At 42.0% G+C, this 16,211-nt stretch overlaps 1 protein-coding gene and 1 pseudogene across 1 annotated transcript in view; both read right to left on the bottom strand.

The window, feature by feature from the left end:
- Positions 1-1,378: 1,378 nt before the first annotated feature.
- LOC115195164 (protein jagunal homolog 1-B-like) lies at positions 1,379-10,691 on the bottom strand (annotated as a pseudogene).
- A 239-nt stretch (positions 10,692-10,930) lies between these two features.
- Positions 10,931-16,211, bottom strand: part of LOC115195163 (adhesion G-protein coupled receptor G7-like) — a 13,944-nt gene continuing 8,663 nt past the window's right edge. Inside the window, exons 10-16 of the mRNA XM_029754963.1 lie at positions 16,187-16,211; positions 15,921-16,033; positions 14,786-15,117; positions 12,647-12,728; positions 12,025-12,183; positions 11,602-11,761; positions 10,931-11,363 (exon numbers count right to left, since the gene is read on the bottom strand). The exon at positions 16,187-16,211 is cut by the window's right edge and continues 128 nt beyond it. Of these exons, the coding sequence (XP_029610823.1) occupies positions 11,151-11,363; positions 11,602-11,761; positions 12,025-12,183; positions 12,647-12,728; positions 14,786-15,117; positions 15,921-16,033; positions 16,187-16,211 (1,084 nt within the window). The 3' untranslated portion in view covers positions 10,931-11,150. The remainder of the gene's footprint in view (positions 11,364-11,601; positions 11,762-12,024; positions 12,184-12,646; positions 12,729-14,785; positions 15,118-15,920; positions 16,034-16,186) is intronic.

The raw sequence follows: 16,211 nt of genomic DNA, 5'->3' as shown, positions 1-16,211 counted from the left end.
ATCATGCCCTGACCTAGTCCTAGAAAACACTCTGAAGTTTCTAAAACTGTTTGAATGATGTCTGTGAGTATAACAGAACTCATATGGCAGGCAAAAACCTGAGAAAATCCAACCAGGAAGTGGGAAATCTGAGAATTGTAGTTCTTCTTTTGAATCCCTATCGAAACTACAGTGTCTGTGAGGTCACGTTGCACTTCCTAAGGCTTCCATTGGCTGTCAACAGCCTTTAGAAGCGTGTTTCGTCCTTCTCCTGTTACTGGGCAGAAAATAGGAGCTCAGTCAATGAGTGGACTGCCTGAGGACAAAGGACTTGGTCATGCGCGAGCCCGCCAGCATGCCGTTCCTTCTTTTTCTTCTTGAATGAATACGCTATTGTCCAGTTGGAATATTATCGACGTTTTAGGTTAAAAAGACCCTAAGGATTGATTGTAAACAACGTTTGACATGTTTCTACGAACGGTAATGGAACAATTTGACTTTTTGTGTCTGGATTTACGCTCGAGGGTTATGCCTTTGGATAGTGATCTGAACGCACGAACAAAACGGAGATATTTGGACATAAATATGGAGTATTTCGAACAAAAATAACATTTCTTGTGGAAGTAGGAGTCCTGTGAGTGCATTCTGACAAAGATCAGCAAAGGTAAGAGAATATTTATAATACTAATTCTGAGTTTAGTTGACCCCAGAACTTGGCGGGTATCTGTATAGCTTGCTTTGATGGCGAGCTATGTACTCAGAATATTGAAAAATGTGCTTTCTCCGTAAAGCTATTTTAAAATCTGACACAGCGGTTGCATTAAGGAGAAGTATATTTATAATTCTTTCAATAACTGTTGTAAATTTTATCAACGTTTATGATGAGTATTTTTGTAAATTGATGTGCACATTCACCGAGAGTTTTGGTGGGACTACATTTTCTGAACATCACGTGCCAATGTAAAATGGTGTTTTTGGATATAAATATGAACTTTATCGAGCAAAACATACATGTATTGTGTAACATGAAGTCCTATGAGTGCCATATGATGAAGATCATCAAAGGTAAGTGCATTTTTTAGCTGTATTTTTGTTTTATGTGATGCATGTCCTTGCTTGGAAAATGGCTGTGTGGTTTTTCTTGTGAAGTTTATGTCCTAACATAATCAAATTGTATGCTTTCGCCGTAAAGCCTTTTTGAAATCGGACAATGTGGTTAGATTAACGAGAAGTTTATCTTTAAAATGGTGTAAAGTAGTTGATTGTTTGAGAAAATGAAATTATGAGATTTTTGCTGTTTTGTATGTCGCGCCAAGCTATTTCACTGGCTGTTGAATAGTGTGTCCTGCAGGTGGGACGGTCACGTCCCACATACCCAAGAGAGGTTAAATAATTTAGTCCTCCTCTGTCCTCCTTTCTTCTTCTTGTCTTGTGTGGAGGTGAACCAGGCGTCCAGAAGCTTCTTGCTGTAGTAGATCTGCCAGCCGTGCACCTGCACCGCGATCACCATCACCAGGTACACGACGGACACGGCAGAGAAGCCAAAGATGAAGCGGTAGGCCTTGCCGTGGCGGTACAGCTGCTGAGCCACCGGGAACTTCTCCATACCCCCGTAGATGAGCGGCGCTATGCAGAAGAGACCGGCACTGATCATGGAGATCACCAGGTAGCTGATGTTGTTTCTGGGCAGGGCCATGAAGCTGAAGAGGGAGGGGATGATACTGAGCAGGTAGGGGACTCCCACTGGTAGGGAGCAGCCACCACACTGTGGGACACCAGGTCCAGCTGGTTCACCGTCACCTGGGCAGCTAAGAGGAGACAGATCATGTGCACATCAAAAAGGGCTGAAACACCATGTCAGCCCTTCTCTCACTGTTTCCAGTCAGTGTACATCCTGAGAACCCTCCGCTAATACCAAACATGAGGGACGGTTCACACACAGCAGCTGACTCTAAACAACATGCAAAATAAAAGTATACAGTCTGTCTCTATGTGCAGTCCAACCAGGTGCATGGCCCTATTGAAGGCTCAAAGGATGAACTCATTGTTTTTAATAAAAAATAAACACTTTTTATTGAACTGTCACTTCTTCCCTGTAATAGTGGGCATATTGGATAGCAGTTCAATAAGAATGTACCCCTACATGAACCTTATGAGACAAATGAACCTTGAATTCTTGAAATTAGACATACATAAGTGACAGTGAATATGCTCAAAGTGTTTTCATAAACATCTCTATTTATCTGCACATTAATGAGGAAGACTGGTGAACAGTTTGGATGGACGTTCCACTGCCATAAGAAATTATCCTTTAGAGGAAGAGTTTGGCGCCACCTCATGGCAGTTGAAGGTAGATACAGAAAACTCTATGTCAAAATCAAATCATAATGTATTTGTCACATGCTTTGTAAACAACAGTTGTAGACAAACACTGAAATGCTTACATATGGGTCCTTTTCCAACAATGCAGAGCTAAAGATCAAACATAGAATTAATGACAGAAGGAACAAATACACAGTGTCATTCATACTTCAATGCATTGAGACTTGCATCCCACTGTTGGCTTGCTTCTGAAGCTAAGCAGGGTTGGTCAATGTGTGGGGAGACCAGATGCTCCTGGAAGCTGTGTTGGAGGGCCAGTAGGAGGCACCCTTCCTCTGGTCTAAATATCCCAGGGCAAAGATTGGGGATGTTTCCCTGTGTAGGGTGCTGTCTTTCAGATGGGATGTTAAACAGATGTCCTGACTCTCTGTGGTCACTAAAGGTCCCATGGCACTTATTGTAAGAAGAGGGAATGTTAACACTGGTGTCCTGGCTAAATTCCCCATCTACCATCATGGCCACCTAATCAGCCCCAGCTTCCAATTGGCTCATCCCCTGTAACTATTCCCCAGGTTGTTGATGTAAATGAGAATGTTGTCTCAGTCAACTTCTCTGGTAAAATAAAGGTTCATGGTGTGAATGTGATACACTGTTGGGTACCTAAGGAGTAGGGTTGCAAAATTCTGGGAACTTAAAATAAATTCTGTGTTTTTACAGAAATCCTGGTTTGAGGATTCTGGATTTCCTGCTTATTCCTTCCTGATTCCTCCAACCAGGATTTTGGGAAAACAATGTAATTTATTGAAAGTTCCTGGAATTTTGCAATGCTACCAAAGAGATATACTAACTGTCATATCTAGTGACAATATCATTGCCTGTTGAGGTAGAGAAAAAACAAATCATATGTAAATAAGAATTAGTATAAACTGTACATCAGACTTTGTTTGAGGAGCACAATGCAGATATACAAAAACAGACTATGGGAGGCACACAGTACCACATAGAGTCATGACTACATGGAACTCTATTCCACATCAGGTAACTGATTCAAGCAATAGAATAAGAAAAACAGATATAAATAAACCTTATGGAACAGCTGGGACTGTACAGAGACACACACAGGTACAGACAAATGGACACACACACAAACTCTAGCTCACGCACTCTACACACACGTACATTGTAATATTGTTGTATGGTGGTATTATACATTTTGCATTGTAGATATGTAGTGGTGTAATAATGTTATATGATGTACTGTTTTATATTTTGTTTTGTGTAATGTAAGTGTCTCAATGTGTTAGGATCTCAGGAAGAGGCTAATGGGGATCCCTAATAAATACAAATATATTTATTTTTATCTTCTGGAGAAAAAAGACAACATCGAAATGACTCAAACCAAATCTAAACTGTGTTGAAATGATAATGGACCTACATTCAGTCTCTTCACTCTGTCCAGCTTGATAAAAGTCAAACAAAAGCTAGACAGTCAGGGAGCATGGACAATTCCAAAAGCACTAGACAGAGGACTATTTTTAGCAAATGTTGACTGCGAGGAAGTATAATATCTAAAATACAAAGTGGGTCATCGCTGTCGGCTCACCTGACAGGTACTCTCCACCCTGAGTCTTCTGTGAGCCAGATGGTACCGCAATCGCTACTCCTTCTTCCTCCTTCAAGGAACTCAGAATCACCTTTATTCACCAAATACTTGGAATTTGACTGGGTGACATGGTGTTAATAAAACTAACAGAATATACAGACGGACAATAAACAAACATAATATATACGGACAATGTATATACAGCACTCAATAAGTATTGTAATGTAACTCATGATTTTAAATATAGTATATCCTCTTACATCTAGACGTTCCGGTAGCGGAACACCTGCTCCAATAGCCAATGATAGGCGTGGCGCGAATTACAAATTCCTCAAAAATACAAAAACTTCAATTTTTCAAACATATGACTATTTTACACCAATTTAAAGACAAGACTCTCCTTTATCTAACCACACTGTCCGATTTCAAAAAGGCTTTACAACGAAAGCAAAACATTAGATTATGTCAGCAGAGTACCCAGCCAGAAATAATCAGACACCCATTTTTCAAGCTAGCATATAATGTCACATAAATCCAAACCACAGCTAAATGCAGCACTAACCTTTGATGATCTTCATCAGATGACAACCCTAGGACATTATGTTATACAATACATGCATGTTTTGTTCAATCAAGTTCATATTTATATCAAAAAACAGCTTTTTACATTAGCATGTGACGTTCAGAACTAGTATACCCCCCGCAAACTTCCGGTGAATTTACTAAATACCTCACGATAAACGTTCACAAAAAACATAACAATTATTTTAAGAATTATAGATACATAACTCCTCTATGCACTCGATATGTCCGATTTTAAAATAGCTTTTCGGTGAAAGCACATTTTGCAATATTCTCAGTAGATAGCCCAGCCATCACTGCTAGCTATTTAGACACCCAGCAAGTTTAGCACTCACCAAAGTCAGATTTACTATAACAAAAATGTTATTACCTTTGCTGTTCTTCCTCAGAATGCACTCCCAGGACTTCTACTTCAATAACAAATGTTGGTTTGGTCCCAAATAATCCATAGTTATATCCAAACAGCGGCGTTTTGTTCGTGCGTTCAAGACACTATCCGAATGGTAAAGAAGGGTTATGAGCACGACGCATTTCGTGACAAAAAAATTCTAAATATTCCATTACCGTACTTCGAAGCATGTCAACCGCTGTTTAAAATCAATTTTTATGCCAATTTTCTCGTAAAAAAGCGATAATATTCCGACCGGGAGTGGTGGTTTTCGTTCAAAGAAAGAGAGAAAGTAAACATGGAGTCGACTCGTGCACGAGCCTTAGTCTCATAGTACTGTGACCGGCCACTATCCAAACGCGCTAATGTTTTTCAGCCATGGCCTGCAAAGCCACGATTCAGCTTTTTGCCGCCTTCTGAGAGCCCATGGGAGCCGTAGGAAGTGTCACGTAACAGCAGAGATCCCCTGTATTGGATAGAGATAATCAAGAAGGCCAAGAAATGGTCAGACAGGGTACTTCCTGTTTGGAATCTTCTCAGGTTTTGGCCTGCCAAATGAGTTCTGTTATCCTCACAGACACCATTCAAACAGTTTTAGAAACTTTGGAGTGTTTTCTATCCAAAGCTAATAATTATATGCATATTCTAGTTTCTGGGCAGGAGTAATAATCAGATTAAATCGGGTACGTTTTTTATCCGGCCGTGAAAATACTGCCCCCTAGTCATAACAGGATATACAGTATCAGTGAAACGTTTGGACTGTCGTGTCTTTGGCAACATTAAACTGAAGACATGTTTATCAAATAATTCTCTGTAATTATTATTACGCGATTAAACTGATTAATCGTGTAACTGTAATTAACTAGGAGGTCGGGGCACCAAGGAAAATATTCAGATTACAAAGTTATAATTTTCCTAATATAACTTTCAGATATTATAATATCTGATCGATTAGTCTCCTGAATAATCACGTATTAGTTTACCTCACGTCAGTCTCATTCCAAACGTCGTAAATTGTTGGTTATCTGCACGAACCCAGTCTTCACTATGAGTCATTCATACATCAATTGTCTTAAAATCATTTACTTACTAATCGAAGTAATTCACAGAAATGCATAACAAACAGTAGGTATCGTTACAAAGAAATGATAGAGGAATGTGCCCTAGTGGGCTAAACCGGCATGGTAGTGTGGGTCAGCTGAGTAGGCACTACAGAGTTGATAAATATTAACAATTGAAATGCTAATCCTTTGCACATGAACGTTCACTCATTCAGGAACAATTGCAATCAATATTTATATACGCTCAGTGTGTCGTCGGGATCTTTGTTGAAAAGTTCTGTTCTGTTGGAGAGTTTTGTCCTCGCGTTCTCTCTCTCTCTCTCTTGCTTAGAATGGATATTTCAAAGTGACATTCATTAATGTCGTTATAGGACGGAGGTTTCATCAGTCTTCGCGTTCAATGATACCGAATTCCTAGCTGCAGACTAGTAATTAATATCAAAGACTTGTTATTATTCTGTCGGTATCAATATTTTAAGAGTTTAACCACGTGGTATGTTTAAAGTTCAGAACGAGGAATGCATGGTCAAACCTTGGCCCTCTCTTTCGAGGTAAGCTGGTCTGGTGATAGAAACCCTGGGTGGGGATTATATTCGGGATACAGAAAAAGGCTGTCTCATGACGCCAGGTCCTGTCTGTGTCCCTGGGGGTGTGCCAAGGACTTAGTTAAGACTAAGTTAAACAGTCCAAAATCATTAAACAGTCCAAAATCACATTCACACAATTTCACAAACAGTTCCATCCTTATTCATTCATTTTATACAAACATTAGATATAAGTCTCACAACTGAGGCTATTATATAAACAGAGCCATGGTAATGTATTGTCTCTCATGAGTTTCACAAAATTGTATCAAACGGACCAGTTCGTAGCTGGATTCTTCGCCGATCTTTTATACCTTCTCCAGAACATAAATGTCGTTCAGGTTCTCCAGTCCTGTGAGGTGGAAGAATTCCTTTGTCTCTCCATGAAAACACCCTGTCTTTATACTGTGGCCATGAGGCGGGACATTTTCTTAGGAATTTACGACCCCTTCTGACCACAGCAGCCTGGGTGTAGGAGACAGAGGGAGATGGTGCAGAAGTAGGGGGATGGTGCAGGGGGAGGGGGTCAACTGTGCTCGCTGTACCCAAAGAGGGCAACGTCATGACAGGACACACCTACTCATTCATGGGTTTTTCTTTATTTTTAATATTTTTTACATTGTAGAATAATAGTGAAGACATCAAAACTATGAAATAACACATATTGAATCATGTAGTAACCAAAAATGTAAATTTATTTTAGATTTTAGATTCTTCAAAGTAGCCCCCCTTTGCCTTGATGACAGCTTTGCACAACCAGCTTCACCTGGAATGCTTTTCCAACAGTCTTGAAGGAGTTCCCTGTCACAAAGTGGCCCTTTGGGGTGTATATCGTGGCTCCCCCCTCTCTCTCCCACCACAAGTTTTATGACTTTACGACAGGTCATACATTTCTGGCAGAACCTCTCTCCCACTACGGAACAAATAGCTTCACTTTGTTTAACTCCTAATCCCCAAAATTGGACAATTAAACATTATTTAGATTTTTGAGAATGTGGGAATGGTCCGTGGGTATTTAAAGAACAATCCTGTCGAAGTTGTTTATTTTGTGACATCAGGAAGGACAGTAGCACAGAATAATGGTGACTTTGGAAGTGTACATTTCTCAGTTATTAGTTTTCTACCTGAATGTTGTGTAAAATATATGATTGAATATGAAACTATTTGTGAGATGTAATGTCATGTTCGCTTCCTAAACGAGATACTTGTTTAGTTATAACGTTTTAACTAGTCAGTCAGTGGCCACACCCCCGTGAGCCCAGACATTACGTAGGCATCATAGAACCGCCCCTTCTTCCACAGAGTATAAAACCAACTTCCTGAAAAATATACATTATGTCAGAGAATGCCGGGACAGAGTCCCCACATTGGAATGGCTACAATTCTATAGGCCATGGATACCATACAGCTGTAGTTTTGGCTACACGGCTGGAAATGGTTAAACTCTGAGACTATCGATCACTACAGAATAAGAGCAAATCTTAGAAGTATAATTACTAGTCTGCAGCTAGAAATTCCATAAGTCTAGTACGAGAAAACCGACAACAACCGAAACATCTATTCTAAGAACAAGCCTGACGTATCCATTCCAACAGACACTATCCAGAGCCACGGAGAAAGCTACAACCACAAAGGACATTGTGACTTCTGGGGAAGTTAACCAGAGACTCTCTGATGAACTGACTCACCAGCAGACGGACAGGCGATTCCAACAGAGAAGACAACAACGACATACGGGCATTAATATATACATTGCAATTATTCTCGAATGAGCGGCCGTTCATGTGCAAAGGATTAGCATTTCAATTAATATAATTATCAACTGTGTGTAGTGAATCCATTTTGTCTTTCCCGCTCTTTCTCAGTCCCCACCCCTTTTCTTTGTCTACCAAGCCGTCATATCGGCTTTGTCCACTAGGGGCCTTTTCTTTGTATCATGTGGTAACTACTGTTTGTTTGTTATGTAATTCTGTGTGATTATTTAGTTAGTTAGTAAATAAATAATTAAGCCAATTTGTATATTGTTGATTCATGATTTAGGCTAGGGTTCGTGCAGATATCCAAGGGTTTGCGACGTTCAGTAATGAGAACTGATGAGGAAATAATAATTTGTTAATAGAAGACTGGAATTGATCAGATATTAAAATATCTGAAGAGTTATATTTGGAAAATTATGACTGTAAATCTCAACATTTTCCGTGGTGCCCCGACTTCCTGTTAATGAATGTTTACTTGATTAGTTTAATCACGTAATAATTAAACCTAGAGAACTGATTTGATATAAATAATGATAGTCCAGATACGACATCCCACATATGCTGAGCACTTGTCGGTTGCTTTTCTTTCACTCTGCAGTCCAACTCATCCCAAATCATCTCAATTGGGTTGAGGTCGGGTGATTGTGGAGGCCAGACCATCTAATGCAGCACTCCATCACTCTCCTTGGTCAAATAGCCCTTAAAAAGGCTGGAGGCGTGTTGCGTCATTGTCCTGTTGAAAACAAATGATAGTCCCACTAAGCGGAAACCAGATGGGATGGCGTATCGCTGCAGAATGCTGTGGTAGCCATGCTGGATAAGTGTCCCTTGAATTCTCACCAGCAAAGTACCCAAATACCATCACAATTCCTCCTCCATTCTTCAAGGTGGGAACCACACATGCCGAGATCATCCATTCACCTTCTCTGTGTCTCACAAAGACACGGCGGTTGGAACCAAAAATCTCAAATCTGGACTCATCAGACCAACGTACAGATTTCCACCAGTCTAATGTCCATTGCTCGTGTTTCTTGGCCCAAGCAAGTCTCTTCTTCTTACTGGTGTCCTTTAGTAGTGGTTTCTTTGCAGCAATTCGACGATGAAGGCCTGATTCATGCAGTCTCCTCTGAACAGTTGATGTTGAGATATGTCTGTTACTTGAACTCTGTGAAGCATTTATTTGGGCTACAATTTCTGAGGCTGGTAACTCTAATGAACTTACCCTCTGCAGCAGAGGTAACTCTGTGTCTTCCTTTCCTGTGGCGGTCCTCATGAGAGTCAGTTTCATCAAAGCGCTTGATGGTTTTTGCGACTGCACTTGAAGTAACTTTCCAGATTAACTGACGTTCATGTCTTAAAGAAATGATGGACTGTCAATTCTCTTTGCTTATTTGAGCTGTTCTTGCCATAATATGAACTTGGTCTTTTACCATGTAGGGCTATATTCTGTATACCACCCCTACCTTGTCAGAATACAACTGATTGGCTCAAATACATTAAGAAGGAAAGAAATTCCACAAATTAACTTTTAATAAGGCACACCTGTTAATTGAAATGCATTCCAGGTGACAACCTCATTAAGCTGGTTGAGAGAATGCCAAGAGTATGCAAAGCTGTCATCAAGGGTTACTTTAATAAAGAATCTCAAATATAAAATATATTTTGTTTAACACGTTTTTGGTTACTACATGTTGACTTTGCTGCGCTCTCTCCTGACCTGAGGAAGTGGATGAAACAGGAGCCCTGGGTGAGATGTTTCAGCTTTCTCCTTGCTTGCTCCAGTCCCGTGGCCAGTTCAGTCAGTATTTGGTCATGCCGCCACCTGAATTGTCCATCGGTCAGACCTGCGTGGCAGGAGGAGAGCACGTGCTCCAAGTTGACTGGTCATCCATCCACATAGTGTGCAGCTGTCTGGGCTGTCTGCCAACCCCCACGTGTGAAGGTTTGTTGGTGTGGAAAAAACATTGTACACAGAGCAATGCGGAAACTTTATTCACTGCCCTTCCGTGTTCCAGGTGAGTGCCCTCTCTCTCACGTTCCCCCAGCATGTCCAGCTGCTGTGTTCTTTCATGGCTACGACTCTGACATGCCTGCTTTCTTCCTCAGTGTTTCATACCTCCCTCTGACATGCCTGCTTTCTTCCTCAGTGTTTCATACCTCCCTCTGACATGCCTGTTTTCTTCCTCAGTGTTTCATATCTCCCTCTGCACCACAGCACTCCTTTGGATCTGCTTTCTTCCAGCTTGACCTAGTTGTGCATCCCAGACCCAGCCTGTCTTGGTTTACCGACCCAACAACGTCACCATGTTGCAGCTGTTCCTCCGCCTCCCTGAGTGCTCCGCTGGTTGACCACTTGCGACCACTGACCTCGATCTCTGCCTGTCGAACCCTCTCATCCTTGATATCCCACAGCATTATAGGCTGACGTGCATGTGTTGCCCTGTAGTCCTCTACCACAGATGTAACTGGCAGCTGCAGCTTGCTGCCTGTGCTGTGCAGGCCGATGGAGCAGCAGCTTCTTAGTCAATTTTAAGTGCGTGACCGGAGGGGAACATTTGTTTTACACCCCTGGGCTACACTGTCTAAATCTATTTTCGGAGATATTGTGTAAAATTGTGTTTTTCTCACTATGAATAACTACAAAAATCCGCTTAAAAGAGAATAATCACAGATTTATTTAAAACAGTAACATTTTATAAAGAACAAATGTTCAGGATATACAGTATTTATGCCAAAAAGTCATTAGACAACACAACTTCTGAGGGAATTCACAGTAAATATACATTGACACAAAATGTTGTGTGTATTATATATTATAGGATAATAGTGGAGGTATATGAGATATTTTTCAACACAGGTTGAACTTGCAGTCCATCAGTTAGATGTCTGTGAGGACCAAGGTGGAAATGACAGATCAGTGTCCAGCTGTGTGTATGATTCTACTTGATCACTGTGCTCGCCTCCCCATAGACTGAACTTCTTGGTGTGAAGAGGGATCCCAGCGCTAGAGACAGATTTCAAAACACTTAACATATTTTTCTTGAAAATTGCTGTTCTTGCTGTGAACAGAATGAAAATCTGGAAGCCCTGTGGAGCGAAAACAAAAACGTTATCAAGTATTTTCAGGAACACACAAGGACAAACAAAAGGTATCGTTTCCATAAAGACCAGCGCAATTTATTTATGTTTAGTAGGTGTCTAATTTTCAATCATGTCTGAATTCTGTGGTACAATAGTACACTAGTATTTATAGTTTACATTTTAGTCATTTAGCAGACACTGTTATCCAGAGTGACTTCCAGCAGTGAGTGCATACATTTACTACCTGAGTGGTGGTGAGTACACAGAAGGAGATGTTGAGTATGGTGTACATGGTCTGGTTCTGTGTAATGAGCAACAGATAGCCCAGGATCCAGGAGAGACCGAGCACCACAGCCAGAGAGAAGCTACTGAGGAACGTCTTCTTCATCGATGTGTGTCTTGTACTGGGAAACATAACCAACATTGCTGTAATAGACTGCTGTAATGCTGTGGTAGAAGAACAGTATGCTTCCATTGACTGAGTGGGTTAGTGCACGGTGCTCATTAAATTGTGATTTGGTTACTAATGACTAATAACAAATAAATTATTTATAATAGGCTTTTCATTGAAAGACAGTTAAAAATTAACAAGCTCGTCAGTAGGCATTTTTATCAAGACTGATTTTTATGACTCCAACTTTCTACTTTGTGTCCCCATTAATGTTACCTGGTTAAATGTGGGTTGGTCTTGCATGTTGTAACTGCAAAATATACCAACACCACTGTGTTGAACATAAGCATGAACGCCACAGGGATCAGAAACCCCCAAAACATTGGCAGTTTGAAGTCAAAGTTCCCCTTTGGATCGAGGGCAGCAAGCCAGCAACTGAGAGGTCAAATGAATGAGTTAGAGAGTGCGACTCTATGACAGACAAAACAGAACGCCTGTTATTTGAAGAACGTGGTATTAACCAAACATGGTGGGTAGCATAAGTAAACAAGAAACCTTGGAAAAAATTGATCATTCTTAATATACTGTATTTATATTTTTTACTTTTACAATTATTCGCATGCATAATAAACATGTATACAAAAACTGACAGTGATAACCTTTTACAGCATGAGTTATGCAATTTTATAAATCAATTGCCCCACTTTAATTTAAAATGAACCTATTATGTAATAACCAAGGAGGAATACAATTGCAGTTCAGCACAGCACTCAGGTGTAGTTGTGGTAGTATAGTACAGTACAGAGAAGTAATACAGAAGTAGTACAGTACAGTATAGTATAGTACAGTATAGTACAATACAGTACAGAGTAGTAGTACAATAGTAGTATTGACTCACAATTCCTCCTGCCTGTAACCCAGTGGATCATCCACTCTGTAACTAATTCCTAAGGTGAGAGCCACCACAACCGCAGGCAGTCCTAAAGGACAGAGAATGATGTTGTTATTTCCTGGTAGACTTGCTGTCACGCTTGTGTGTAGAAACGGACCAAGGCGCAGCGTGAGTATCGTTCGACATCTTTATTATATTGTGAAACTTAGCCAAACAAACAATAAACTATAAACAAAACACAAACCGTGACGACAGAGGTGCAACATGCACTAACTCAAAATATTCTCCCACAAACACAGGTGGGAAAAACAACTACTTAAATATGATCCCCAATTAGAGACAACGATGACCAGCTGCCTCTAATTGGGAATCATACAAAAAACCCAACATAGAATAAACTAGAACACAACATAGAAAAAATAAACTAGATAACCCCCCCAGTCACGCCCTGACCTACTCTACCATAGAAAATAAGAGCAATCTATGGTCAAGATGTGACAGAACCCCCCCCAAAGGTGCGGACTCTGGCCGCAAAACCTGAAACCAAAAGGGAGGGTTAGGGGGGGTGTCTAGTGTTGGTGGCGGCTCTGGTGCAGGACGAAGAACCCTCTCATCCTGCGGATCCGCCAGCATCGATGGAGGCTCCGGGCCGGGGACCGTCGCCGTAAGGTCTGGACCGGGGACCGTCGCCGGAAGCTCCGGACCGGGAACCGTCGCCGGAAGCTCTGGACTGGGAACTGTCGCCGGAAGCTCTGGAACGGGAAGGCGCACTGGAGGCCTGATGCGTGGGGCCGGCACAGGTGGCGCCAGACTGGTAACACGCACCTCAGGGCGAGTGCGGAGAGCAGACACAGGACGTACCTGACTGAGGACACGCACTTCAGGGAAAGTGCGAGGAGGAGGCACAGGACGTACTGGGCTGTGGAGGCACACTGGAGACCTGGTGCGTAGAACCGGTGCAGGATATACTGGACCGTGGAGGCGCACTGGAGGTTTGGAGCATAGAGATGCCACAACCCATCCTGGCTGAATGCTCACTTTAGCCCGGCAAGTGCGCGGCGCTGGCACAGGACACACTGGGCTGTGAAGGCGCACTGGCGACACAGTGCGTAGAGCCGACGCAGGATATCCTGGACCGAGGAGACGCACCGGAGACCAGGGTCGCTGAGCCGGCACAACCCGTCCTGGCTGAATGCTCACTTTAGCCCGGCAAATGCGGGGAGCCGGCAACAAGCGCACCGGACTGTGAATGCGCACTGGAGATACGGTGCGCATCACTGCATAACACAGTGCCAGACTGGTCACACGCTCCCCACGGTAAGCACAGGGAGTTGGCTCAGGTCTAAAACCTGACTCCGCCAATCCCCGTGTGCCGAGCTGCCTCTCGGGCTTCCGTCGTTGCCGTCGTAATTCCTCGTATCGTCGCCGTTCCTCTTTTGCTGCCTCTATCTCCTCCCTTGGACGGCGATACTCCCCAATCTGCGTCCAGGGCCCATTGCCGTCCAGGATCTCCTCCCATGTCCACTCCTCCTGGCCACGCTGCTTGGTCCTCTGGTGGAGGGAGATTCTGTCACGCTTGTGTGTAGAAACGGACCAAGGCGCAGCGTGAGTATCGTTCCACATCTTTATGATATTGTGAAACTTAGCCAAACAAACAATAAACTATAAACAAAACACAAACCGTGACGACAGAGGTGCAACATGCACTAACTTAAAATAATCTCCCACAAACACAGGTGGGAAAAACAATGACTTAAATATGATCCCCATTTAGAGACAACGATGACCAGCTGCCTCTAATTGGGAATCATACAAAACCCCCCAAAAATAAACTAGAACACAACATAGAAAAAATAAACTAGATAAACCCCCAGTCACGCCCTGACCTACTCTACCATAGAAAATAAGATCACTCTATGGTCAGGACGTGACACGTGCATGCAGCCATATACAGAGTAAATACACTACACATACATCCTCTAAAGACATAACATCACTATACAAATTGATTTTATGTTCTATTTCAGGCTTATTAGAGCCTGAAAATATCCCCTAGCATTAGTTTTGGTTAAAGGAGCCCAGGGCTAATGCCAGCCATAGCTTCTGAAACTACTAAATACTTTATGTTTCTCCATGCTGTCCTACCCCATCCGATGGCCACAGTATAGGCTGTGAACTGTGACGGGCTGGTGGCCAGGCTGTTTCTGATCATCAGGAAGACATGTGTGGCGTACAGCGTGTTCCAGGTGAACGTCCCCAACAGGAAGTACTGCAGCAGGACCGCCACTGCAGTACAAGGCCCTCTGTCCCGCTCTGTGTGTGTGTCGGACAGGGGGAGAATGTTGTCCTTCTGTATTTCAGGTCTGTCCAGCTGTTTATGAGGGTTGTCCACTCCCAACATGAAGAGGAGGGTGAAGATCAGGAGACACACGCAGACGCTCACTAAGAGGACTGTTGGGTTGGATTTGCGTGATTTCCTAGGGACAGGTGATAGACAACACTACGTTAGGGAAGTTATTGGTTCTTTAATAGTGGGTTTCATAATGGTTTCACCTATCAAGTCCTGTTGGATCAGACAAAGGGCTTCAGAGATGCACCCAATATTTTTAACTGGTTGTGGAGCCCTGTAGGATCTTAACAGTACACAATATGGAAATGTTATTGTATATTTAGAATTGGTTCTGGAGCCCTGTAGGATCTTAACAGTACACAATATGGAAATGTTATTGTATATTTAGAATTGGTTCTGGAGCCCTGTAGGATCTTAACAGTACACGATATGGAATGTTACTGTATATTTAGAATTGGTTCTGGAACCCTGTAGGATCTTAACAGTACACGATATGGAATGTTACTGTATATTTAGAATTGGTTCTGGAGCCCTGTAGGATCTTAACAGTACACGATATGGAATGTTACTGTATATTTAGAATTGGTTCTGGAGCCCTGTAGGATCTTAACAGTACACGATATGGAATGTTACTGTATATTTAGAATTGGTTCTGGAACCCTGTAGGATCTTAATAGTACACGATATGGAATGTTACTGTATATTTAGAATTGGTTCTGGAGCCCTGTAGGATCTTAACAGTACACGATATGGAATGTTACTGTATATTTAGAATTGGTTCTGGAGCCCTGTAGGATCTTAACAGTACACGATATGGAATGTTACTGTATATTTAGAATTGGTTCTGGAACCCTGTAGGATCTTACCGGGTAACGATCTGGAATGTTATTGTATATTTTGAATTGGTTCTGGAACCCTGTAGGATCTTACCTGGTCACGATCTGGAATGTTATTGTTAAACTCAACCCTATGATGGACATGGAGCATCCCAATATGGTGATCCAGTTTAGCGCTTCAGCGTATTTAAAATCCTTCCTGAACGACTGTAGAAAGAACATAAAAAAATACATTCAACACTAAGTTTTTGTCACAGTCATATAGAAAGTCATTGCCCTCATCTGTCTGGATCCTGCTGATGTAAACCATATGTCAGAGTGTGGTCAGTAAAAGGGAGATGAAGGCAGCTAGCTACTCACCATAAGCACAGCGAAGTTAGTGGTG

This window comes from Salmo trutta, chromosome 6 (assembly GCF_901001165.1).
Source record: "Salmo trutta chromosome 6, fSalTru1.1, whole genome shotgun sequence".
NCBI classification, from domain to species: Eukaryota; Metazoa; Chordata; class Actinopteri; order Salmoniformes; family Salmonidae; genus Salmo; species Salmo trutta.
This window is presented reverse-complemented; position numbering and strand designations above follow the sequence as displayed.